The sequence below is a fragment of the Macrosteles quadrilineatus genome, unplaced genomic scaffold, assembly GCF_028750875.1.
Source record: "Macrosteles quadrilineatus isolate MER2022 unplaced genomic scaffold, UCM_ALF_1.0 Scaffold_8__2_contigs__length_117827958, whole genome shotgun sequence".
Classification (NCBI taxonomy): Eukaryota; Metazoa; Arthropoda; class Insecta; order Hemiptera; family Cicadellidae; genus Macrosteles; species Macrosteles quadrilineatus.
The window spans coordinates 108,738,675-108,763,320 of record NW_026542601.1 but is presented as its reverse complement, the minus strand read 5'-3'; the positions used below and the strand labels follow the sequence as shown (position 1 = coordinate 108,763,320).

The following is a 24,646-nucleotide window of genomic DNA, read 5'->3' as shown; positions in this document are numbered from 1 at the left end:
GGAAAATGTTAGTTTCGGTACTAAAAATTAAATGATATTAAAATTACCATACGAGAACGAATACATACAAGTCTAGAGTGCGAATATGAGTGCGCAACTTGGTTGATAGAAGTTAGTTTTATCCTGATGAAGAATACCGATCAAATTGTATCTCATATTAATGTAGTCTAGCTACTTTGTAGCTCAAAAACACATCAATCATTAACCATTGGCATATATTCAATTCACACGCAGTTTCAATAATGGTAGGGCTGATAGATCTAACTTGCCTACAGGGTGAATTCTGCATTACCAATAAATGTTGGCTTATTCACCATGGCCTAACTCTTCCATTAATAATAACTCCATTATGTTTAGATTTTTTTATTTAAGGGACATCAGTTCTTTTCTTAAATTATGCAGAACTTTAGATGCGTTGTTTCTTACAGAGCATTTCTGAATATTGCGATACAGTTTGTGACACTCTTTATTGTTCAAAACCAAGGCAGAATATCACGTTATGTTTTCCCAAAGTTGGAGTAAATATTTCGTAAGTTGGCTTTACTCGTTAATTGTTTCTTAAGTTGTTTTCTATCTGCTTACTCTAAAGATAAATTTGTTAAGAAACACTTTTTGTGGGCAAAAGCCTAAAACTTCAGATGAAGCAGAGTAATATAAAGTAGGTCGTATTAATTTACAATAACTGTGTTATTTTTATATTATTTGCTGTCACATCTGGTCATAGAAATGCGAGTAATTTACTAATCTGTAACTAAAGTATTATCTAAAGTAATCAAAACAATTAACACTTCTGTAGCTGAAATACAATTAATGTACCACCTACTTCGTTTCCTTAAATTTGCTGTTAATTTAAGCATTTAATATATATATATTATGCATTGCAGAGTTTGTATTTACAGTAAGCACTAGTGTAACATTCATGATGAGTCGTTTATGTGTATGGCATCTGGAAAATAATGAAGTTTAAAATAATATTGTGACATACTATACTGTAAGACAATATTGATGTATATTTTTATCGATTACAAATTATAGTGCTAATTAGTCAAATAATTGTGCTTCAATTGAATGTGTCATTTTGGTTGTCCTAAAAATATATGTATTGCTAAAAGTGCTAAAAGTAATACAAAAAAAATTAAAAAAGTACAATAAAATGAAATACAAAATTATATATAACATTTAAGGTTTTTCAAATTTATAATGATCCGTTTCAAGGGCTTACACATTTATATACTACAATACACATATGCTTATAAAAATATTTTATAATGGTATAAATACCTCAGACGTATTTAAATATATAATATAGATTATACATTTACTAGATTTGAGTTTTCTTCTCAAGTGAACTTACTTCTTGAAGCTAAAATACGTTAAGTTGTTAATATGACGCGACGCCTAAGTTGACGTCAGACACGAAAGGTGAGTGACGTTCAAACATGAGAACAGATGTTCTTGAAAATCCATTACTTCCACATAAACTATATTAGATACATTTACAGAAAACATAAACGCACCCATTGTTTCTACAACACGAAGATAAATAGTTTTATTTGCTTGTAATTTGAAAATTATATTTGTTAAAAGCGGGTTATGATGATTACTAAAAAATATTGACACTTAGAATGGCTATGGCTATCAATTGTATTTTATATAGTGTAAATAAGGGTACATAAACGGTGTTTTTATGTATTTTAAGTTTATTCTTCATACTCCTGGCTTAAAATAATTATTCTCATCGTCTTTCTAAAAAGATTTTACACTAAACAAAAACATCACATTGATCTGGTTTTAAAGTGAAAGGAGTAGCTTATTCTTCTAATGATAAAGAGATATATAAATGTTCCAAATAAATTTTTTGGTTCATAATAAATACTCTTAGGCCCACAAAATAACTACAAGATGTTGTACACTATTCAATCATGTCAAGGATTTTTAAGTCATTGTAGGCTACATTAAAAAAAAAGATTTACCCATGATTGTATATGACAATATGAAATTTTATGAATTTGCACCTAAAGCGTCATCATTGCTATAATTTTACTAACGGTTTAAAATTTAGGAATCGTTCTACAAAATTTTTACAATGGCTATTTTGTTTAAAATTTCTTAATTTTATAGTTTCGGTCCTGTGAGTTCTATTTTGCACCACACTATTCAGTGGAAAGTCACGAAAACATCATTCCCAGACACAGAACTAAAACATACGATCTAAATGTTCTTTAAATAAATATATAATTATAAAATAACTGATATCTTAAAACAAGGCCTATTTTTAGAATTATTTTGGTGATAAAAAATAAATATAAAGCTTATAAATGAATATTCACACCGAGTTAAATTACTGTAATCCCGTTTATATCGGACTATTAATTAGTGTCACATTTTGTATTAAATTGAGCCTGATCAAAGTTTGGGATTAATCCTCCGTAAGCTGATTAACAGTTTTATTTAATCAAGCTAATTTATTATGTGGCCGGCATTGTATAAGTATTTATGGTTGATTAATCCAATTAAATCATAGAGGATGAACAAATTTGTCAATATTAATATTGCCATTAAGTACATGGTTGTAAATTAAAATTATAATATTCCACTTCAAAATTAGTATGTTCTTTGTAGTTTTATGTTGTTATCTTATTATTAAATCCAACTACATGACTGTTTAAAATATATAAAAAACATTTTAAAAATGTATGCTTTTGGAAAAAAATGAGCTTAATCGAACCCTTGAAGACATGGTTGAAAAGTTTTATTTCGCGAATCTCTTATACTTCGACTTCTACGAATTTCGTCATACGCAATTTCTCCTACACGGCTGAAGCGATAGTTTTTAAATGTTTTATAATGAGTAATACAATATCTGTATGACGTAAAAGGTTCTAACGAAAGTTTAAAAAGTCAAGGTAACCGTTTCACTGTCCGCTAAAACAACTTATTCCTATTCGCTTATCAAATATTTTTCAATGACCCAGGTTTTTATTAGCAAAAAATAGACAAATTTCATTTCAAATCCTTAACAATTATGATATGACTACGAATAAAGGTTTATGTAGTAATGAGTAAGACAATGTCAAAACACGCAATATCATTCGATAACCTTATAAGAAATGGAACATTGTTCCGTTTGTCTTCCACTCCAATATAGCGGAAAAGAACTCTTCAACTGTAGCTATATGTGTAACTTCAAGTTTTTGAATTAGAGTTATGTGTATTTGGCAAGATTCTAAGAAACTTTCCATGTATCTTTCTTCTCCTTTAAGATATACAGGCAGACCAGTAAGTAAAAAAACAATCCCCCGAATCGGTTAAAAGGTTAAAAATAAAAAATAAAATCAAGAATGGCATTTTTGATAAACTCACTAACTTGTTTAAGATATTTATGATAAATATTGGTAAAAATATCTCAAATCTTGAATACATTTTGTAAATACATAAAATTTTAATTTTGTCCAGTTATTGTTTCAAAATTTTATTCTTAAATTTTTCTTTAATTTTGCCCATAAAAGTATTCCCCGGATTCTGGCTTTTTACTTACTGTATTAATTTTGGTTTCGAACCTTGCATTATTTATTGTGAAATGTCTTTAAGGTCTTCTAGGAATATTCAATTGATTATAATCAATAGTTATAGTATATTTTTGGATTGAAAGCCAACAATAAAATCATTTGTTTTATGATTGAAATGAAAATAAAACTAATTAATTATTAACTAAAAAGGTGTTTTTTCGAAATAACCAATCAAAAACTGATTTGAAAAAAAACACTCTAAAATACATAATTTGATGTTTAAATTATTGCTATAATCCTAATTTGTAGCACAAGATTTGGAAGTATCTTAAATTTTGCGTTAAGAAACATATACAATAAATAGGTATATATGTATTCCTTATTCTTAAAACTTAAACTAGCTTTTAAAATTCAACTACACGCCTGGAAACATATTTATTTAAATTTACGTTTTAGATCGTATGGTACCTCAAATAAGTTCCCTTGCACTTTAGTGTTAGAAAAAATTTTATATAACTTATCGATAGTTAGATGATCGAATACTTAACCTGAACTGCACCCGGTTGTAGGTATGACCAATAGATCCGGAGTATGCTTAATCTATATGGTATGACCTATGTAAAAGCAATAATAAAAATATAGCCCGGGTCATTACAAACAATATCAAATATAACACTACAAAAACATATTTACCATTTTTGTAAAATAAAGTTCTTAAAACATCAGATTTGACGGATGTTTAAGTTTTGCCTGGTAATTGGAGTATTATTTGTAGAACCTCCAGCAGACAGGTTGGTTAACTCCCGTAGAATGTGTGGCACAAGTTAGATAATTGAGTTTGTTGTTGGGTGGGATCGGAATTCTCTCATTCGTCGCCACGCTAACACTTCCCCAGCTGTGAAGAAGCGTGTCTTGTTACTGTCCCCTATTTGTAAAACCCTATTTCAAAGTGTAAATCAACAATAATAAGTTAAGAAAATATATTAAAAAATAAAAATAATAGTAATAATTATTATTAGGCTACTATAAACTCAACGAGTGACAAATATGAAGCCATATGACTATGCATGGAGTATACCTTTTACAGGGGGTTGGGGGGGGGGGGGTTCTAGGGTTCTACCAGAGTTAAGTTTTTTATTGCATTCTTATACTCATTTTTTTAATAGACAGGCAGTAAGAGGTCCCTGGATCAAATCACCAATGCATATTATCTAAGTGATAATGCCGTAAATACAATTATTAATTATTTTATTATACTTTGGTGTAACATAGTTAAATTAGTTCTCTCTCGTACGAAATTACATTTAAAGAATATTTGTTCACTAGGTGACGACAAATCGGTAAATGATAATGCAATAATTCGATCCAATACATAATATTTCTATTAATTAATAAACCTAATAATTAACACAGTATTATAATCCAGCAAAAACAGAATGATAATGTAATTAGTTCGGCAATATTTTCAAATCCCAAATGTTTCAATCAATTTAGGAGATTAAAATATTTTACACTAGCTTACACTTCCGGATGAAATGCGATGTTACGTTAACATAAGGGAATAGCAACAACAGTACTCTTACCAAAGTATTAAAGAACAAATATTATTTTTACTATATATATTATATGCAATTGGTCATAGTTGTAGACCCATGATATGATACGTATAAAAAAATAATTGTAATTGTTTTATTGTTACATTATTGTTAACTTGCGTTTGATAACTTTAAACATATTAGTATATTTCACATAACAATATTCCTAATTGAGTGATAATCAATAAATTGTGAACAATTTAATTATTTTCGTGGTGCAAAGTCAACGTTCATAAACCGGAAGTGATTACACTAATGGTGTTGAGGATAATTATTTAGAAGGCAGGGAAGAGGTCTGGATCTTCCTGAGTCACGTAGTCAATTAAGGAAGGTCACGTGGCAAACGTGATACCACGTGACCTCCAGCTGGCTCCTGATTGGTTGTAGATTCACTATAATGGTATATCCACCATCAATGCCAACTTAAAATGTGCCCATACATTCTTTAGAGACTGATTGCAGTTGTATGTCTTACATAAACACTATGATTATGTAGAAATATAAACAGATTTTGCCTCTAAATATTTGGTTTGGCTCAATAATTTTGGTTATCCAGCTTCAAAATTAAATGAATTCAGTTTCACCATTATTATCCAGCCTTAGGGGCATTTCAAGCGAAAACAGTGTATTTTGAATTAATTTCTTTTGTTCTATTTGGATGACGAAAAGCGGTTTATATAATAAAAGACATAAGAACTAAACTTCGATTTTACATAAATAAATGTTTTTATTGTCAATAGAGCAAAAGGAACAAAACGAATAATGAAAATGACAATAGTAAGCTATTGTACGTTCTTTACGCACTAAATTTGTATAGAGGTCTGATAAAAAAAGTATAAAAATGGTCAATTCTTGGAAGTGGTCTAAGTAGTCTAATAACAAAACTAAACTTTTCAAACCCAATATTTCCGTCACTGTCGGAAAGAAAATCCATGCCGAAATATTACAACTTCTATTGGTGAATGTAAATGTATTTCTAGTCACAAAAGGCAGATAAATGTTTAAAACTTATTGCAGTTACGAATGTACATAAGTGCGTGCCTTTTCTTTCGCTGCGACACATTAAATAAGGAGTTTTTGAAAGTGCGCTGTGGTAACTTAAGACTTTTGTGAGATATGTCTACCTGCTTTGCTAAACAGTCGTAAATATAAGACTTTTCATATTTTTGTAAGTTGTTGCTGTTCTTTTAGAATATAATAAATCGGGTTTAAAAACAGTGGTTTCCACTACAAAAATCAGATAAAACATTGTATCTATGTTTTTTTCTCATTAATAATATGTGCAACCTATGATATTTCTTGTAAATAAATTTTATAAATTCAAATAATCTCTATTGTTTTTATTCGAAAACCTATATTTTTAAAGATGTTTATAAGTTAATAATAATGAAGAAACATACTTAAGAGTTTATGTTGTATTACCTTAGCCTACCAGAAAACTAACCTAACAAAACTAAACTTAATAACTAACTAAAAAACTCGTTGTTGTTTAGGCTATAGATTTTGAAAAGAACCCTTACTTGTGAGATATAAAATACTAATGGAACTTATTATATTTAGTCTTTGACGCTTTAAAACCCGCAAAATAATCGCAAGAATCCTGACATTTATGTATTAAAATGGGGTTAAATATTATTTAACCGTCATCCTTGATATTTCGTTAGGAAACATCCCCATGAGAAAATACACTCAAAAGCGTAAAGCAACTTAAAAAAAATTCCATTATTAAAAATATATTTCCTTTCATGCGTAAAAACACTAAATAATTGTCCATTTGTGAAATTTATGCAAAACATGACATTTTCATATTCACAGTAAGTTTGTTTGTTAGCAACTTCAAAAATATATCCCGGTCTTTAAATAATCTTGCTGCTTATTTATACAGTAAATATAAATAACACCAAGCTACAAGTTACTGTTAGCTTCATGCAGCTCATGATTAATGCTTAGTAACGTCAGGAGATTTGCCTTTTTCAAACATAAAGAGATGACTACGTCTCTAATAACTTCCCTCAGAGACAATAGCCTTTGTAACAGCTCTTTGTGATATTAATTACTACGCCCTACAGTCCTTACAATACATATCCAATATACTGTTGTTATTCATTTTATACATCATAACTTTTGGGAACAGATTTTTCATCGGTTATTGATACATAACGCGGACATATAAAATTAATCTTTTTGCATAGGTCATTTCAATTTTAGTTACTATACTAAAACATATGCTCTAGATTTTTGCAGGAAGGTAAATTAGGTTTTGCATGAAGATTTTGTTAGATACATGGCTTAGAAAAGTAAAAAAAACCGTCAGGTCTTCATTAGGACAAGTGGCAGCGGAGACAGTCCTGAATTATTAAAAAGACAGTTTAAAAAGGCTTCCAAACGTTAGTTTATCTCCTTCCCTCCAATTCCAATTATAAATAATGGTTTATCAATATTGTTAAACTACCTTACTCATAAGTTTTCTACAAGCTACTGAATCATCCTAGAACATGTTTTTATGCTTCTCGTACGACATTGTAAGTAAATCCAACAAATCTCTCATTTCAAATATTGTATCTAAAAAAAAAAAAAAGAATTATTGAATAAGCAAAATATTTAATTATCAAAACTAACAAAATAGGTTTTTAAACAACAAAATAATAAAATTTTGCATATAGTTTATAAAAATTAGTTATGTTAAAATCAATGGTAATTTAAGTTGTGTATATTTAATCTTGTTTATGCTATGTAATAATTCCATTAGTTTGAATTGTATTTTATAACATCTAAAACAAATAACAAAACAAATATTTCAGCATTAAAAATCTATATATTAATAGGCAAGCACGTTTCTTTAAAACCTTTTCTCTCAGCTCGTGTGCATTGTAGGTAAAATATAGGCCTACACATACTGTTAAAAATATAATTTCCTGTAGGTGTGCAGAATCTCCTTATAAAATAAAATAGGCTAAAAATAAGCAGAACAAAATTAATATAACATTTATGAAAATTAATAAGCTGGTAACAAATGTAAGAAATTCTAATCAAATGTTTAATTTACAGCAAGGTAAAAATAGATAAGTATGTACATTAGATATTTTAGGACTAGTTTTTGACCACTGGACGACCTCTGGTATTATGAAAAAGCCATGCCAATTTGTAGTTCAAAATAACAAGCTACATTAATACATTTGTTGTCTAGTTACAGAAGTTCTTCAAGAAGTATTTATTTTCATAGTAAATTTGAAACATCAAATTCTAAAAGCAAATTTGATAAGTTTTATTAGTGCAAAGGTTCACTAAAAAACTGGTTGTAGGTATTTTCCATCAATCGCAATATGTACCTGGAAAGGGTTTGTTTGTGTTTGCTCTTCTATCATCGATCTCCAGTCTTTGAACAAAGAATGGTTGATTGTCTATCTCCACTAACATGGAAACGGTTTTTATCTTTTGCTTCTGAATCTTTAAAAGTTGAAATAAATCAATTGGTATCCAAACAAATCGTTTAGGATAAACGTAACTAAAGTTAAATCAAACGATATAAATCGAAAGTGTACTTAGAATGAAAGGATTAAAGCTTAACTCGTAACGTTACTACAAATTCAGAAAACTATTGAAAATACATTCCATGTTTTTTTATGTAAAATATTTTATATAAACTAGTGATTAGGTAAGTGCTAAGGCAATGGTAAACAAATGATTGTCATAAATAGTACAAGGTCACACGTTAAGATAGGATAGGGTTTACTGCCTATAAATCTGATTAAATCGATTAAAAATTAATTCTTGAATAAAAAATACAATTTAAACTCATAATTTACAAATTTGTATTCAAACTAATTGACAATGCTACAATAATTGTATACGGTAAGTAATACAACGAACAAAACATTAGCTGCTTATGCTCATTAACATAGTATTAAAACCATTATCTATAATCATGAACTTAAAAAAAACCTATTTACAACGTACACGGTACGTGGTTGTTGTAGGCCACGTTTTTTAGGGTATTTGACTGTTTTTAAACTTAGACAGTACTATAAATCTTCAACAAGATACGAAAACTTCAATTTTACTTTAATTTTAATACAACACCATTACTCTTTGGATGTTCTTATAAAATGTAAAGGGATTTTATACGAGGTAAAGAGTTGGCTGAAATAATGAAAAATCGAAATTCTTTTTCACCTTACACAATAAAACCCCGAATCACTCTAGGTTATAAATCACAGGTCTGGAATATTATTTCTCCACAACAGCGGGGAAAGGCATTCATCACTATCATAAATTTTAAACTGTGGCTTGATAAACATTGTGGGCAATCTCTTGACCCTTGGTTATTGATGGATACCTTTATTGAAGGTCTTTTGATACCCCCAAAAATAAAACAGAGATCGTAGGCTTTGTATAGTTTCCTAGCTATGTATAGCTTTAGTTATTTGATAAGAAAACTAAGAAATAAATAAAATTAATAACCCTGGTGGGTAGAGATCAAAATACTTGACTGGCACGAGTTTAAATTTTAACAAAATTATTACGATTAATTATGTCATTTGGTGGTGGTTCCACAATTACCTAAATCTATAAATTCATTGATATGGGAAATCACTTGTCTTAAACTAAATAAGAATTTTCCTCCTTTTCCAGAATGCATTCTCTTCAAGTTATACAATACTTATTATTTTAACTATTGATGAATGTAAGTAGACCTAATACTCAAAGATAATTTTATTGTAATAATTCATGTTTATTTTCTTCGGCTTTTCTGACATATTTATTATTATTACATACACATCAATCTAAAATATCTATTAAAGATAATAATTGCTTTTTTAAATCATACACAAAGTTTGAGTAATATTAAATATAGTACATTAGTTAGAAAAGCCTTTTATTTACTCGTTGTTAAGCTGCACTCCACATTTTCAAAAGTATCACAGATAAAGTTTGGATATTATCATTGCTCAATTCTGTATCTGCCAATACACTGGTTGGTGCCGCAAGCCAAACGTCACTGTAACATCTTCTTCGATATTATACTGAAATGTCGTTAAGGCAACAAATCTTTATTCATCATTTTACGTAATGAAATAACAAGATACAAAGGACTGCTAGGTGTTACGTCAGTATCTAAAATGTCAACCCTTCTAATCATCAAAATGTTTAAACATGAGATAAAAAAATAATATCTGATAGTAATGTTTAATTTATAATGGGAATTGTTAAGAGTAATGGGCTTTCAACTTATACAAAACTTTGTATTAGACAAGTGCAAAAACATTGATAATAATTCAAACATTTGATTAAAGAAACTACTGTGTAAGCAAGTGCAACTCCATACGGTCGTTGTCTTCCTATTTTGTTAATAATATTAGCGAAGCAAAATTATTGGGCACACATTTATTTAGATAATGAAGGAGAGTGTCGTTAGGGTTTTTTTGTTAATACTTTAGTGGGATGATATCAGATTTACATTCAGAAATTGAGCTCGTTATTTGGAGAATGATGTAACCAATAAAAGATAAGATCGTTACACCGTAGTCTGATTGAGACCCAACTCTCCAGGCACCAACGTCAATCTCAGAAATGTTGTATTGTGGAATACACGTTATACATACTTTATATTGTATACTTAGTTATATAAATATATTATATAGTTATATATATACTTTGACAATTTCGAACATTTAATTGTTAAAACGTGTTATAAACCTTTTAATTTAAACTAAACATTGAAATTCTACGGTATATTTCCAGTAAATGTGCTACACGTTTAATTTGTACTATAAAATACCTCGGCATAACAATAACACATGATAACAAAGAGGAAAAAGAAATCCAAAATAGAGTAATTGTAGCCTCAGCAACCTACTGGTCCCTAGTCAATATGCTTAAGTCAAAAACTCTGTCCAAAAATACCAAAATTAAAATCTATCACTCCGTCATTCTTCCAGTACTACTATATGGATCGGAAACATGGGCACTAACGAAAGAATGGGAAAAGAAACTTATTATTTTTGAAAACAAGATTCTCAGAAAAATATACGGACCAATTCAAGATGAAGAAGGCTGGAGAATTAGGAAGAATAGAGAATTGAGAGATGTGTATCACCATCCAGATGTAGTAGCAAGGATAAAAAGCAGGAGACTGAGATGGGCTGGACATGTGTGGAGGAGAGAGAACTCATCATTGATCAAAGCTGTGGACCAGAACAAACCAGAAGGCAGAAGACCACTCGGCAGGCCGAGACTGCGATGGAGGAGTCAGGTGCTGAAGGATGTGGCTGTTTTGGGCACTACTCCTGAGGCAGCGGTGGATAGAGAAGAGTGGAGAAGCATCGTTGGCGAGGCCAAAAACCTTCTGAGGTTTCAATGGCCAAGGGGGTAAGGTAAGTAATAAAAATAAATGTAATATTAATTTCGGACTATAAAAACATACGATTGTCCTGGTAGTATAAATAACTCAGACAGGCTGTTTTGCTAAATTAAATTTCGAGATTTATTTATTTAGAGATACAAAAAATGTTTCACATGCATATTTGTTCTCTTAATAGTAGTTTTCATGAATAGGAGCGAAAGTGGCTCTTTTTGGTACACCTTTTGGTAGCCGAGCTTGGGAATTCGATTAAGTACCAAAAAACACTTTAGCTCCGTGTGATAAACAATTATTTTTACCATAATGTGTAAACAACCTTCTAATCGTTACAAAGCTAGACTACATAATCTAAGGTTATAAATAGTCGTCATCAATGTTAATTTCTGTTGTTTAGAAACACACCTTTAAATGTCGTGTGATTAGAATAATCTTTATAATGCACTGATACAAATTTGAGATTAAAGAACTGAAAAAGTTTACCATATGTTTTTTCTGTTCCCTATTTGAAGTTACCCGAAAACCACGAATTTTTGGACGATTTAGAGAACTAAAAACGGTCGCTTACCGAACAGTTTGATGAATTATTTTTGCCATTTACCATTGCAAAAATAAACGTCAAAACTGTTGTACTTCCATGTCTTCTATCGTGGTAACAACGTCCTTTTAGTGACTGGTTTTTCATTCCGTCGTATTATTCAACAAGGTAAGAAAGCTTAAAGGATACAATAATGAAGCTAAGAGTTAATCAATCTGTGAAAACCAAAGCCAATAATATCAACTACTCTTGAGTATGTTGAAATTTTACTCTCTCCTATACATAGTATATGGGAAAGTATTTGTTTTGCTAAAATGTCCATATTAAAGTTTTGAGTAGGAATACCCGGGTTGGGGTCCCAAAAAAACCCTTAAAAGGGGTTCACAGTGATGTCTGTGTGTATGGTTTATCTTTATTTTTGACATTTGTTTAATGGGTAATAACAAAAATAAAAATGTAAAATGTTCTTGTAATTTGTTACAAAACCGAAAAAGAAAGATCTCTTATTAGAAAGAGCTTACACTATTTAAAACCCAATTTTAATATGTCAATAATGCTCTGGGTTTATTTAATCTAGCTTTCTGAAGAAAATTGCTGCCATAAAGTTATAACGAGGATTGTTAAAGTTGTACAGAGTAACGTTTTGCTTGTTTTAACGAGCTTCTATTAATTTACTTGTTTGCAAAAGTGGAACTGTTTTTGGTTTAGTATAAAGGAAAAAAAGCAATGATTCATAATAATTCATATGCACATCATATACGAATGTCTTTGACACAAACCCTTACATTTATCTTTTAATTAAACAATGCCATAAGGAAACTGATTTTTTAGTTTTGGAAAGATAATTATAGAGCTGGCACAAATTGACTTTTTGATTTTTAGGTCCCAGCAAGCACAATTTAAATCGTTTTATGCATTTTTGAACGACTATATCACCCAACCTTTGTAACGGATTTTTATTTTGATAAAATCAAAAACCCTTATATTTGAACTGGAGTACATGGACCATATTAATATAGGTATTTATGTTTTTAATAAGTTATTTAGGTAATTATCCATTATGATATTTGATGTTGACCTTAAGTATTTTACTAAACAGGAATACAAATGTTTGCATTAATGTTTTGGATAATGCAAACTCACTATCACACAAAAAGACATTTAAACAAATGAAAAACAATATAAATTTTCTTATTGTCTTCACAGGACGGCTTAAGTATTCATTTATAAACTTATAAAATTAATTTATATCGTGGATTTTTGTCTAAGGCCTATAGTGTTTGTTTGAGCATTCTCAAATTAGGTCTAAACCCAAATTTATTTTAAATAAAATAATACTTGTTTTGTCATTTAAATAATAGATATTTAAATGTTTTGTGTGTAAATAAATCACTGCACTTTTTGGTTCAATTCAGAATAATATTTTAAGTGAGTTCATAAAATAAAATTGTATTAAGTTAAGCCAGACAGAGAGAGAGAGAGAGAGAGATAGGCAGACATTGCAGAGGAATGTGCTGCGTATCCTGCTTATCAGTTCCAGCCGACATGATATAGACTGACCAGTGGTTTTTCCTGTACACTGCTCCAACTCACTCAGTTACTATGCAGTCTTCATGTGAATCAAACATTATGAGGGTCTCTGAATCCCTCTAATTATTTTACCATGGGTCTCAGTATCCCATATTAAATCATCAATTATTGACTCTATTGTTTCTACAGAAGTTTTATTTAACCGTGAGGAACATTCACCAGAAGTTTGTGTGCACACAGTGTTATATTTTATTTTCTCAAGAAGTGTTAATCTCCATTACTTGGTATTAACGAACATTCGATAATTTCTTCTCTTCGAGGTCGTGAGTACATCTCTACACATCATTCCTCTCTGTCTATTTCAATTTGGACTTAAATATCTCAGCAAGAGAATAGTTTTGATTTTAATATTTTTATTGTAAAGGGTTAATTTAATTTTGTATTATTATAATATTTTCTGAACTCAAATGAATTTATTATTTTTCCAGTAGTAACTCACTGCTTAGACAGATCAATAAACTTGCTTTCTACTATATTAACAAATATCTTTTGAACCAGCAATTATTCAGTTTGGTAGCAAAGTCAGGAATTTAATTTTTAATTCCCCTTTGTTCAAACATATTGGTCCTTCGAGCCGGATTAACTTAGTCATTTGTTAATAAATAAAAAATTGTAAATTAAAATATCCTTTTAAAGAAACATATTTAAGGTCATTTTTAAATTGTCAAAGTAAGGTTAATTGTATTTGAAGGTTATTGTAGATTACAGTTGAGAATTTGTTTGTTTAAAGGTAGTTATCATATAAAATATTTGGTATTCATTTTGTCTTAGATTAAATTAGATATTTAAACGTAAAACGCTCATACATTTCTCCAGTATTGGTTTTGTGATTTATTAATATTTTTAAGAGTTATTAGGGTTGTTTAGAGAATTTAATCTGAAAATATATTCTTCTGCTGAATAGTTTCTTAACACAAATAAATATTGCTGATTTATATTCTACAATCTTGTTCTATGTGCTACTGTAATATTATATAGGCTACAAGCATTATTGAATAATTTTGCAAATCATGATGTGAATTTTTTTATCTACTTTCATTCTGAATTAGTGGTATTCTTTGTTGATTTTTTTTACTATCTTGAAGTATATAGTACTTGTCATGTTCATACTTTTGTAAAGATTGCTCAAACATTTGTGCCTTTGATTATTTAAATTTTCTCTTGGTATTCAATTTCTGAGGGGAAAATGGATGCAGAAGATTTTAAGCGTAAGGTTTCTGCCTTGAAGCGAAAATTATCAGATAGTGCTAAGGAAGTCCAAACTATTAATGAGAAGGGTAGAGCAGCTCTCAAAGATCCTGCTCAAGTGAACTTATTCAAGGGTATGTTTAAGGTGTTAGAGAAATATTTTTCCAAATTTGAAACTCTTTGGGATGAACTTATTGACCTACATGAAGATGAAGGAAAAGTCTCAGAATTTCCTGTCGAAGCAGATCTGACTATCCAAACTAAGGCCAAACGTTATTACTACGAGGCACACACAAGCTATGAGGCACTTATGGCTCTTGTTCAGACAACATCACCTCCCTCACGCCAAAGCATTAATCCTAATGAATCAGTTATATCATCTGAAAACAGATCAAATAAAATTTTACCTCGGATCAATCTGCCCCACTTCAACGGACAAATTACAAACTGGCCTAAATTCCGTGATGCATTCTTATCAATTATTCATAATGATGCTTTGTTGACTAAAATGGAGAAATTCCATTACCTGGTTTCCTCACTTGTAGGCACAGCTTCTGCAGTTATAAGTAACTTGCCATTAATAGAAGACAATTATGACTTGGCATGGAAGGCATTGAATGACACGTTTAATAATAAACGTATGCTAGCCTCTAACTATTTAAATCAGCTCATCCAGTTTAAGCCACAGCAAGGCAAACCTACCATTGATTCTCTACAGAACTTTGTATCACAAGTTTCAGACAATATTGCAGCATTTAAACTGCTAAAAATTCCAAATGAAGCAGATTTTGTATTGTTTCATATTGCTGTTCGATTATTAGATTCTGCGACCAGAGAACAGTTTGAACTTCAACACAAAGATAAAGATTTTCCTGTCTTTGATGATCTTACAAAATTTCTACGGGAACGATGCCTAGCATTACAGCTCGCCCTTGGAAATTCTCATCAATCCTCACATGACAATAACTCTGCGAAGCCTAGTGGCGCTATTAAAGGATATAATACTAGATCTTCTAGCCGTGGTATGCGAGCTACACTCTTGGCTAACTCACCAGGAAATAACATGCAATCGAAAGATAACAATAAAGGTTTCACATGCTTTCTATGCAACAGTGGTAGTCATACACTCTGGAGATGTAAAGATTTTATGAATGCAACAGTTGATGAGCGACACAAGATGTTAAAAAATTGGCATGGATGTAAAAATTGCTTGTATGCCAACCACACTATAGGAAAGTGTAACTCAAAGTGGACTTGTAAATTTTGCAAGAAGAGACACCACTCGTTACTACATATTCCAACCTCAGCTGATGAAGAACTGAAAGATAATGCTACTAGTGCACCAACTTCGTCTTTGACCGCAACTCTTCCTCAACATAGCAACATATTGCTAGGTACTGTAGTTGCTGAGATAAAAGATGCTTCCGGAAGATTTCAACCCATACGTCTAGTGATAGACTCAGGAAGTCAACATTCCTTCATAACTCACAAATGCCTCACCAAACTTGGTTTATCGACAACTCCATATCCAAAGAAGATATCGGCTATTGGCCAGACCATATTTGATGGTGCAAAAGGCAAAGCACTTTGTCATCTGAAGCCAAAAAATCAGGAATCCCCTATCCTCAAAACAGAAGCTGTTGTGATCAACAATATTACTTCATACCTACCCAACTTCACTATGCCTTCTAACTTATGGTCGGAATATACCAAATTTGAACTAGCAGACCCTAACTTTTGGGAACCTGGACCTATTGAGTTTTTATTGGGCTCTGACTTGTTTCCAGATGTTTGGCTTGGATCTTCGATTACTCTTCATGAAAACCAACCCAAGCTGTTTGCATCAGTCTTTGGCTACATTGCTATTGGGAGAGTTCTTGACTGTCAATCATCCACTAATATGAATGCTTCTTTCTTCACCCTTGCTTATGATAAATATGATATTCATAATCAGCTGCAACGATTTTGGGAACTCGAGGAACCTGCTTCTATCCCAGTCAAAGAAAACCCAGAAGATTTAGCTTGTGAAAAGCATTTTACAGAGACTCACTACAGACTTGAGAGCGGCCAGTACGTTGTTCGCCTACCGTTTAAAAGTGAGCCAAAGCATCTTGGTGACTCTGAAAGAAATTCTCTGAAAAGACTATACAGTCTAGAAACAAAACTGACAAAGAATTCTCTACTTAAGTCTGAATACTGCAATTTCATGAAAGAATACCTTGAACTGGAACACATGAGCCCCACATCATCTACTTCAAAATATGTGATCCCGCACCATTCTGTTACTAAAGAAGATCGCTCACAGATTAAGCTCAGAGTAGTATTTGATGCTTCTTCCCTTACTGACTCTAACATGACTCTTAACAACCATCTTATGATAGGCCCAAAATTACAGCAAGACATCAAAAGTATCTTGACAAGATTTAGGATGTATCCAGTAGTTTTTGTGGCGGATATAATAAAAATGTACAGGCAGATTTTAGTTCATCCCTCTGATAGGGTATATCAACACATTTTCTGGAGATTTGATCCTTCTGAAGCTATTCAGAAATATGAACTGAATACAGTAACGTATGGTACTACCTCAGCACCTTTTTTAGCCTTGAGAGTCATGAAACAGCTAGCAATCGATGAAGGGACTGACTATCCACATGCAGCAAAGGCTATTCTTCAAGACATGTATGTCGACGATCTTGTCACTGGTGCTTCTACTGTTGATGAAGCCTTGAAACTCAAGGATGAAGTAATCAATCTTTTACACAAAGGTCATTTTGGTCTAAGTAAATGGGCCAGTAACTCTCAGGAAATTTTAAATGCAATCAATCCTTCAAAACATATCAAACAGATCAACCTCTCATCTAGTGAAGATTCAAATGTCAAGATCCTAGGACTTCAATGGAACCCTTCAAGTGACACGTTTGCATACCAGATTGAACAATTTACACCTGTGTTTACTAAAAGGGCTATCCTATCAGCTGTGGCAAAGATTTTTGATCCTCTAGGATTCGTTTCTCCTGTGATAATGATTGCAAAGGCCTATGGAAATTGAAGCTGGACTGGGATTCTGAAATTCCAACTAACTTGAAGACTCTATGGAATGACTTGACTACTCAGCTAGAGAAACTGCAACATCTTAGTATTCCAAGATTTGTAACATCTGACAAACCATACAAATTGCAAATAGTAGGATTTGCTGATGCTTCAGAAAAAGGATATTGTGCTGCACTTTATCTGAGAGTTATTAGTGACAAAATAACTACAAACCTTCTAACAGCCAAAACTAAGTTAGCCCCAGTCAAGACACTGTCTATCACACGCTTAGAGTTGTGTGGAGCCTACCTGCTTGCAACAATGTTCCACTCTGTTATGGAAACCCTCAGCCAATTCACCAGTAATCAGTTTCAGAAGCCTATTTTCTTCACTGATTCTTCAATTGTCTTAGGATGGCTGAATACACCAACTTACAAGCTTAAAGTTTTTGTAGCAAACAGGGTTGCACATATCTTGGAACATACTCCTGTTTCATCGTGGAGACATATTAAATCAGAGGAAAATCCAAGTGACCATGGTTCTAGAGGACTTTTACCAGATAAACTAACTAACTGTGATCTATGGTGGCATGGCCCTAAGTGGATGAATATGCCTGAAGATAAATGGCCAGAGTCTACAGTACAGTTCCAGCAGCAGCCCCTACCTGAAGTGAAAGCTGAACCACAAGTGCTTGTCTCAAATAGTACTGAGCCAGAGCTTATCAAGATGATGGAAAACTATTCTTCATACTACAAACTTTTACGTGTAATATCTTGGATCAGAAGATTTATCTACAATTGTCAAGCTAAACTACACAGTACTAGTCGTCTTAAAGGACCCCTTCAGCCTAAGGAAATTCAAGAGTCCTTACTAACCTGCATCAAGAAAATTCAATCACACTTTTTCTCTATTGATGGCGACAGAAGATGTGCAACTGCTGTCCTCAATAAGTTTCATAAACTTACCCCTTTCTTTGACAAACTGGGGATACTCAGGGTGGGCGGCAGGCTAAATAATGCAGCTATCCCAGAAGATCAAAGACACCCAATCCTTCTGCCAAAGTGTCATTTCACCTTATTGTTGGTAGATTATTACCATAAAATCTACCTACACCCAGGACCCAACTTGCTTCAAGCTCTGATTCAATTACGATTTTGGATACCATCACTGAGAAATATTGTCCGTCAGCGAACCTTCAAATGTCTAAGGTGCTTCAAGCTAAAGGCTGAAACCTTTTCCCCGATGATGGCTGATCTTCCTTCGCAACGAGTGAATGTAAGCCGAGCATTTTTACATGTTGGTGTTGACTTTGCTGGACCTTTGACTATGAGAGAGTCGTTAAGAAGAAAAGCAACCACTGCCAAGACTTACATCTGTGTTTTTGTCTGCATGGCTACTAAAGCTTTACATTTAGAGCTGGTAACCGCACTCTCAACAGATGCCTTTATGGCTGCTTTCAGACGTTTTATTTCTAGAAGAGGTCTTCCTGAACAAGTGTATTCCGACTGTGGAACCAACTTCAGAGGAGCAGCTAATCGTCTTCGAGAGTTAGGATTATGGTACTCCAATCAGACTACACAAGAAGAAATTCTACAGCAAACTACTAAACTGGAAGTAAAATGGAATTTCAATCCTCCCTATTCCCCACACTTTGGTGGACTGTGGGAGTCGGCAGTTAAATCAACAAAGACACATTTGAGGAAGATAGCTGGAGAAACTGCTTTGACTTATGAAGAGTGGTCAACCTTGCTCACCCAAGTAGAAGCAGTTCTGAATTCAAGACCACTCTGTCCTTTGTCAGCTAGTCCAGAAGAAACTAATTTTCTTTCTCCAGGACACTTTCTTGTTGGATGTCCTCTTGTTGCTCCTCCCGAACCTTCTCTTCTTGATCTTCGAGAAAACGTCCTTACAAGATGGCAACTAGTCCACAAGATGGTTCAACATTTTTGGAAGAGGTGGCGAGTGGAATACTTGAACATCCTGCAAGCGAGAGGAAAATGGACAAGATCTTTTACAAACCCTAAAATCGGAGACTTGGTTCTTCTTAAGGATCAAAATGTACCTATCTTGCAGTGGCCTCTTGGAAGAATCATCAAGACTCACCCAGGCAGTGATGGAATTGTTCGAGTGATGACTGTCAAGACCAGTGACTCTGAATTCCAACGTCCAGCTGTGAAATTGGTACCTCTTCTTTCAATCAATTCTGACCCTTTTAAGTAAGATGCTAGAAATTTCCTTTGAAATTTCGGTGGGCGGTATGTTTGAGCATTCTCAAATTAGGTCTAAACTTAAATTTATTTTAAATAAAATAATACTTGTTTTGTCATTTAAATAATAGATATTTAAATGTTTTGTGTGTAAATAAATCACTGCACTTTTTGGTTCAATTCAGAATAATATTTTAAGTGAGTTCATAAAATAAAATTGTATTAAGTTAAGCCAGACAGAGAGAGAGAGAGAGAGATAGGCAGACATTGCAGAGGAATGTGCTGCGTATCCTGCTTATCAGTTCCAGCCGACATGATATAGACTGACCAGTGGTTTTTCCTGTACACTGCTCCAACTCACTCAGTTACTATGCAGTCTTCATGTGAATCAAACATTATGAGGGTCTCTGAATCCCTCTAATTATTTTACCATGGGTCTCAGTATCCCATATTAAATCATCAATTATTGACTCTATTGTTTCTACAGAAGTTTTATTTAACCGTGAGGAACATTCACCAGAAGTTTGTGTGCACACAGTGTTATATTTTATTTTCTCAAGAAGTGTTAATCTCCATTACTTGGTATTAACGAACATTCGATAATTTCTTCTCTTCGAGGTCGTGAGTACATCTCTACACATCATTCCTCTCTGTCTATTTCAATTTGGACTTAAATATCTCAGCAAGAGAATAGTTTTGATTTTAATATTTTTATTGTAAAGGGTTAATTTAATTTTGTATTATTATAATATTTTCTGAACTCAAATGAATTTATTATTTTTCCAGTAGTAACTCACTGCTTAGACAGATCAATAAACTTGCTTTCTACTATATTAACAAATATCTTTTGAACCAGCAATTATTCAGTTTGGTAGCAAAGTCAGGAATTTAATTTTTAATTCCCCTTTGTTCAAACAGTGTTCCTAACTTAGTACCGAACGCTTCAGCTTGTCTCCATTTTATATTTATGAAAAAATAAAAAAACATGAATTTTTCGTGTTGTTATAAATTGTAAAATCATTCATAAATTAAGTTAATTGGTAAATCAAGTTAGACAGTTCATGTTTCACAGTAATTAATGGAGTTTACGTTTCAACATGATGTAACCATTGTATTAACCTTTGCTTTCCGGGTTGTTAGCACAAAACAACAAACCATTCGTTCAAAATCACAATAACTATTACATATTGTATATTCTTTTATCCTCATTAAATAATCTTTGGAAAATTTTACTAACAAATCATTTGTGTAACATAACACTTTTTTGAATTACTTTAACGTCATTGTTTGGTGCCAAAAATTTTTAAATTTGTAATTCTAAAAATATTTTTTATTTTTACAAAACTTGTAATAAATTTATATAATTTAACAGAAAAACATTAATTATGAATTGTTTGATGACATATTCTGTCGACGATTTAAATGTCTAAACAAACGTTACGACTATGTATTTATATCCCTTAACAAACCTAGAAACAGAGTTTTAGAACAAACAGCTTGGATACCAGTTAGCATAATATAAAGATTCATGACAATATTATAGATTTTAATAATTAAAGCTTTAAACAGCCCTTTTTAGTTTTTAAAGAAAACATGCCCAAACGAAAATTGTTAATGACCCAACTCTTTGTATGGCAAACTAAGCTACTGAAAAAGCTACTGAAATTCTACGCTTCAAAGACTGCACGAGCATTTATGTGTACCTCACACATTTAAGATGTGTACCTAATTAAACGGTCCAGTGCTACTTTTGGCTACAAACATCAACTTAACTACTGTGGACATACTCTTACCCTCATTACCTAAAGCAAACATAGCATTACGCTTTTGCACCTGGTTATAATACAAAGAAGTACAAAAATCTAAATATCTAAATTACATAAAATAACGGATCCATAGTTTATTTATAACAAGTTTTATATGCTACCAATAACTTAAATAAAATTTTACTTTACACACACACCTAATCATTATAAAATATTACTTATTGTAGGAGTAGGCTATGCAAAACCAGTTTTATGATTTTCTTGTGATTAATTACCAGAATATTATATTTTTTATTTTATTAATTGACCATTAATATCTAAAACTTTATTTATTTATTCATTCAAACGGCAAGCAGCCAAATTTACAAAGCTACAACCTTAGTTTTTCAAGATGGCAAGAATGTTTACAAGAGGGTTAAGAGACATAAATTTAACGTAAGACGATGTTAATACGCTTAACATGATATTATTAATAAGACAAATATAAGGTCAACATACAACAAATATATAATAAACAATACAGGGATCTATTTAGAAACAAATATAGAAAGAATACATTCATGAAAAAAGCAGAACACACTTTTTAACCATAGTTACCTTCAATGAATATCTTACAAAATGTAATGTAAGATACCCCATGTAGAAAACTACTATGCTACAATAACCATTCAATATCAGGTAATACCTATGAAGATATTGCAATCTATTGGATAGACAATTTGATAGATTTCCACAGTATCAACAACATCGTAAGGCATATAAAGAAATCTTTTGTTAGTTGTATGATGGTTATTATTGTAACATACTGAGCTTCGCGTCAGACATAGGGTGTTTCATGGGGGGTCTGGCACCCCACTAGTCTGATCATGTTGACAAATAGACAGCTATATACTTCAAATAAAGGCTTCAATTTCTATTGTCATATTATATAATTTAATGTCACGAGCACAACGGACATTGGTTCACAGCGAAATCAACCTTCATAAAAAACAATAAACTATGATTAGTAGTAATTTAATTATTTTAAATTTGTTTTTGGTAATGAAAACTACATTAGTTTATCCTTTTTTTCAGATCAGTTTAGGCTAATTGTATATTTTTACCTCTTTCGAATGCTCTTGAATCTGTCTTGATCGGTATTCCTCTACAGATATTCAAGAATTATTTTTATTTTTATCGTTTTATTTATAAGTTTAGAGACTCAAATATTTCAAACTTAAACGGTCTCAACTATTCAATAATCTTTTAAACATAAAAAATTACGACTCCTTAAAGCTTTTTAAGAAAATACGATAAGTTATTCATTGTGACCCTCGGTTGGAATATATAATTAATAAAATAGAAGAATTTCCTTATCCATACCTTATGTCATACCAGCAACTGTGGTTGGATAAGGTTATTCTTCTATTTTATCACATGACGATAAGCCTACCTAATATCTATGATTGTCCTTATTAAAAAGGTGCTACAATAAATGTTGAGCAAAACTTTAAACTTCTGAGTAATTCATTAGCATTGAACAAAAAAATGTTTATTATCAATAATATAAACTATAACCACTTTTTCATATCATGATAAATTTTCTATCTTTGTATTGAAATAAAATAATCACTACTACTTCAATATTTGGCAGCAATACAGTAAAGATTATAACTTTTAAAATTTAGTCCAGTAAAATTAATGCGACGGGTTTATTAGGCATACAAATACCAATGGTAATTATTGAATTAAAAATAGTTTGCACTTTCTCACCATATACATAGTATACACATAGTACATGAAGGAAGTATTGTTTTGGCAAGATTTTGGAGTTTAAGTTCGGGTCGAAAATTCCCGTTTATATTAACCTGAACCGAAAAAGTGGTTTTCTAAGTGATGTTTATGTATAAGAGTGTGTAAGTTTGGAATTAATTGTGTTTTTCAAATTTAAAACTAAGTTGTATTTTTACTATAAATGTATAAGGGCTAAACACATGGTTTCCTAAGAGTAGTATTATATTTAAATTTGTATTAAATTTGACAGTAAATAGCAACTGAATAGTACCTCTTTAGTTTCAAATTAAGTGTATAGTGCAACAATGTTGTTACATTTGTGGTAGCTGTGTTTACAGTTGTGTGTTTATGTGGTCGCTTGTTGACAGAGACAACACGTTCTTTATATACACAACTGTCACTAAAGCAAACAATTTATATGCTATGTTTTATTTTATTGGAGCTTAAATATACTAACCTTCAAGAAGGCTTCGTAATGTTACTAAAGGCACAAGAATTAAATATACTTCATATTCTGACAAAACTTTAAATTTAAAACTCCTAGCGGAAATAAATTTGTATGTAAGTAAGAAGAAATGTATGTTGACAGAAATACTTCCAATAGGTAAAAAAAATTGAAGCTATTAGAAATATAAAACAAGGCTTCTTATATTTACTGAAACACAGTTTATTGACTTATAAGAAATTTAATTATGATTAATTGAATACACATTTATAGTAACTAGTGTTAAGAATAATTTATGATTTTATAATGATGACGGTGTGGTCCTTACCCAAGAGCCACTTAATTGGTCATATTTATGATTGGTAACTAGGTTAAGCTTAAACATGTCCATAAAGGTACATGATAAACAAGATTTTTGCTTATAAATTACCTATTAGTCAAGAATTGGGCAAGGTTTTGTATCTGTCATTCGTTATATCGTAGCCTTAACGCTTTTGTAACATTTGACTACTAATATGGAAGTAAACCAAACATTTTTAAGTTACACACGATTTGTTTGGAAAGCGAATTCAAATTTTGTTTATATTGTATAATACAGTTGAAGAGTTTAGTTAACACATGTTTTATACATTATTTGTACATGTATT

The 24,646-nt window shown here is 31.4% G+C and overlaps 2 protein-coding genes across 2 annotated transcripts; both read left to right on the top strand.

The window, feature by feature from the left end:
* Positions 1-14,776: 14,776 nt before the first annotated feature.
* On the top strand, positions 14,777-17,827 carry LOC129000647 (uncharacterized). The gene is made up of 2 exons (XM_054427608.1): positions 14,777-14,912; positions 16,173-17,827. Exons 1-2 carry the CDS (start codon positions 14,777-14,779, stop codon positions 17,825-17,827), a joined length of 1,791 nt encoding a protein of 596 aa, XP_054283583.1.
* Positions 17,828-19,053: 1,226 nt separating this feature from the next.
* LOC129000646 (uncharacterized) lies at positions 19,054-20,028 on the top strand. The gene has a single exon (XM_054427607.1). It carries the CDS (start codon positions 19,054-19,056, stop codon positions 20,026-20,028), a length of 975 nt encoding a protein of 324 aa, XP_054283582.1.
* The last annotated feature ends 4,618 nt before the right edge of the window (positions 20,029-24,646 follow it).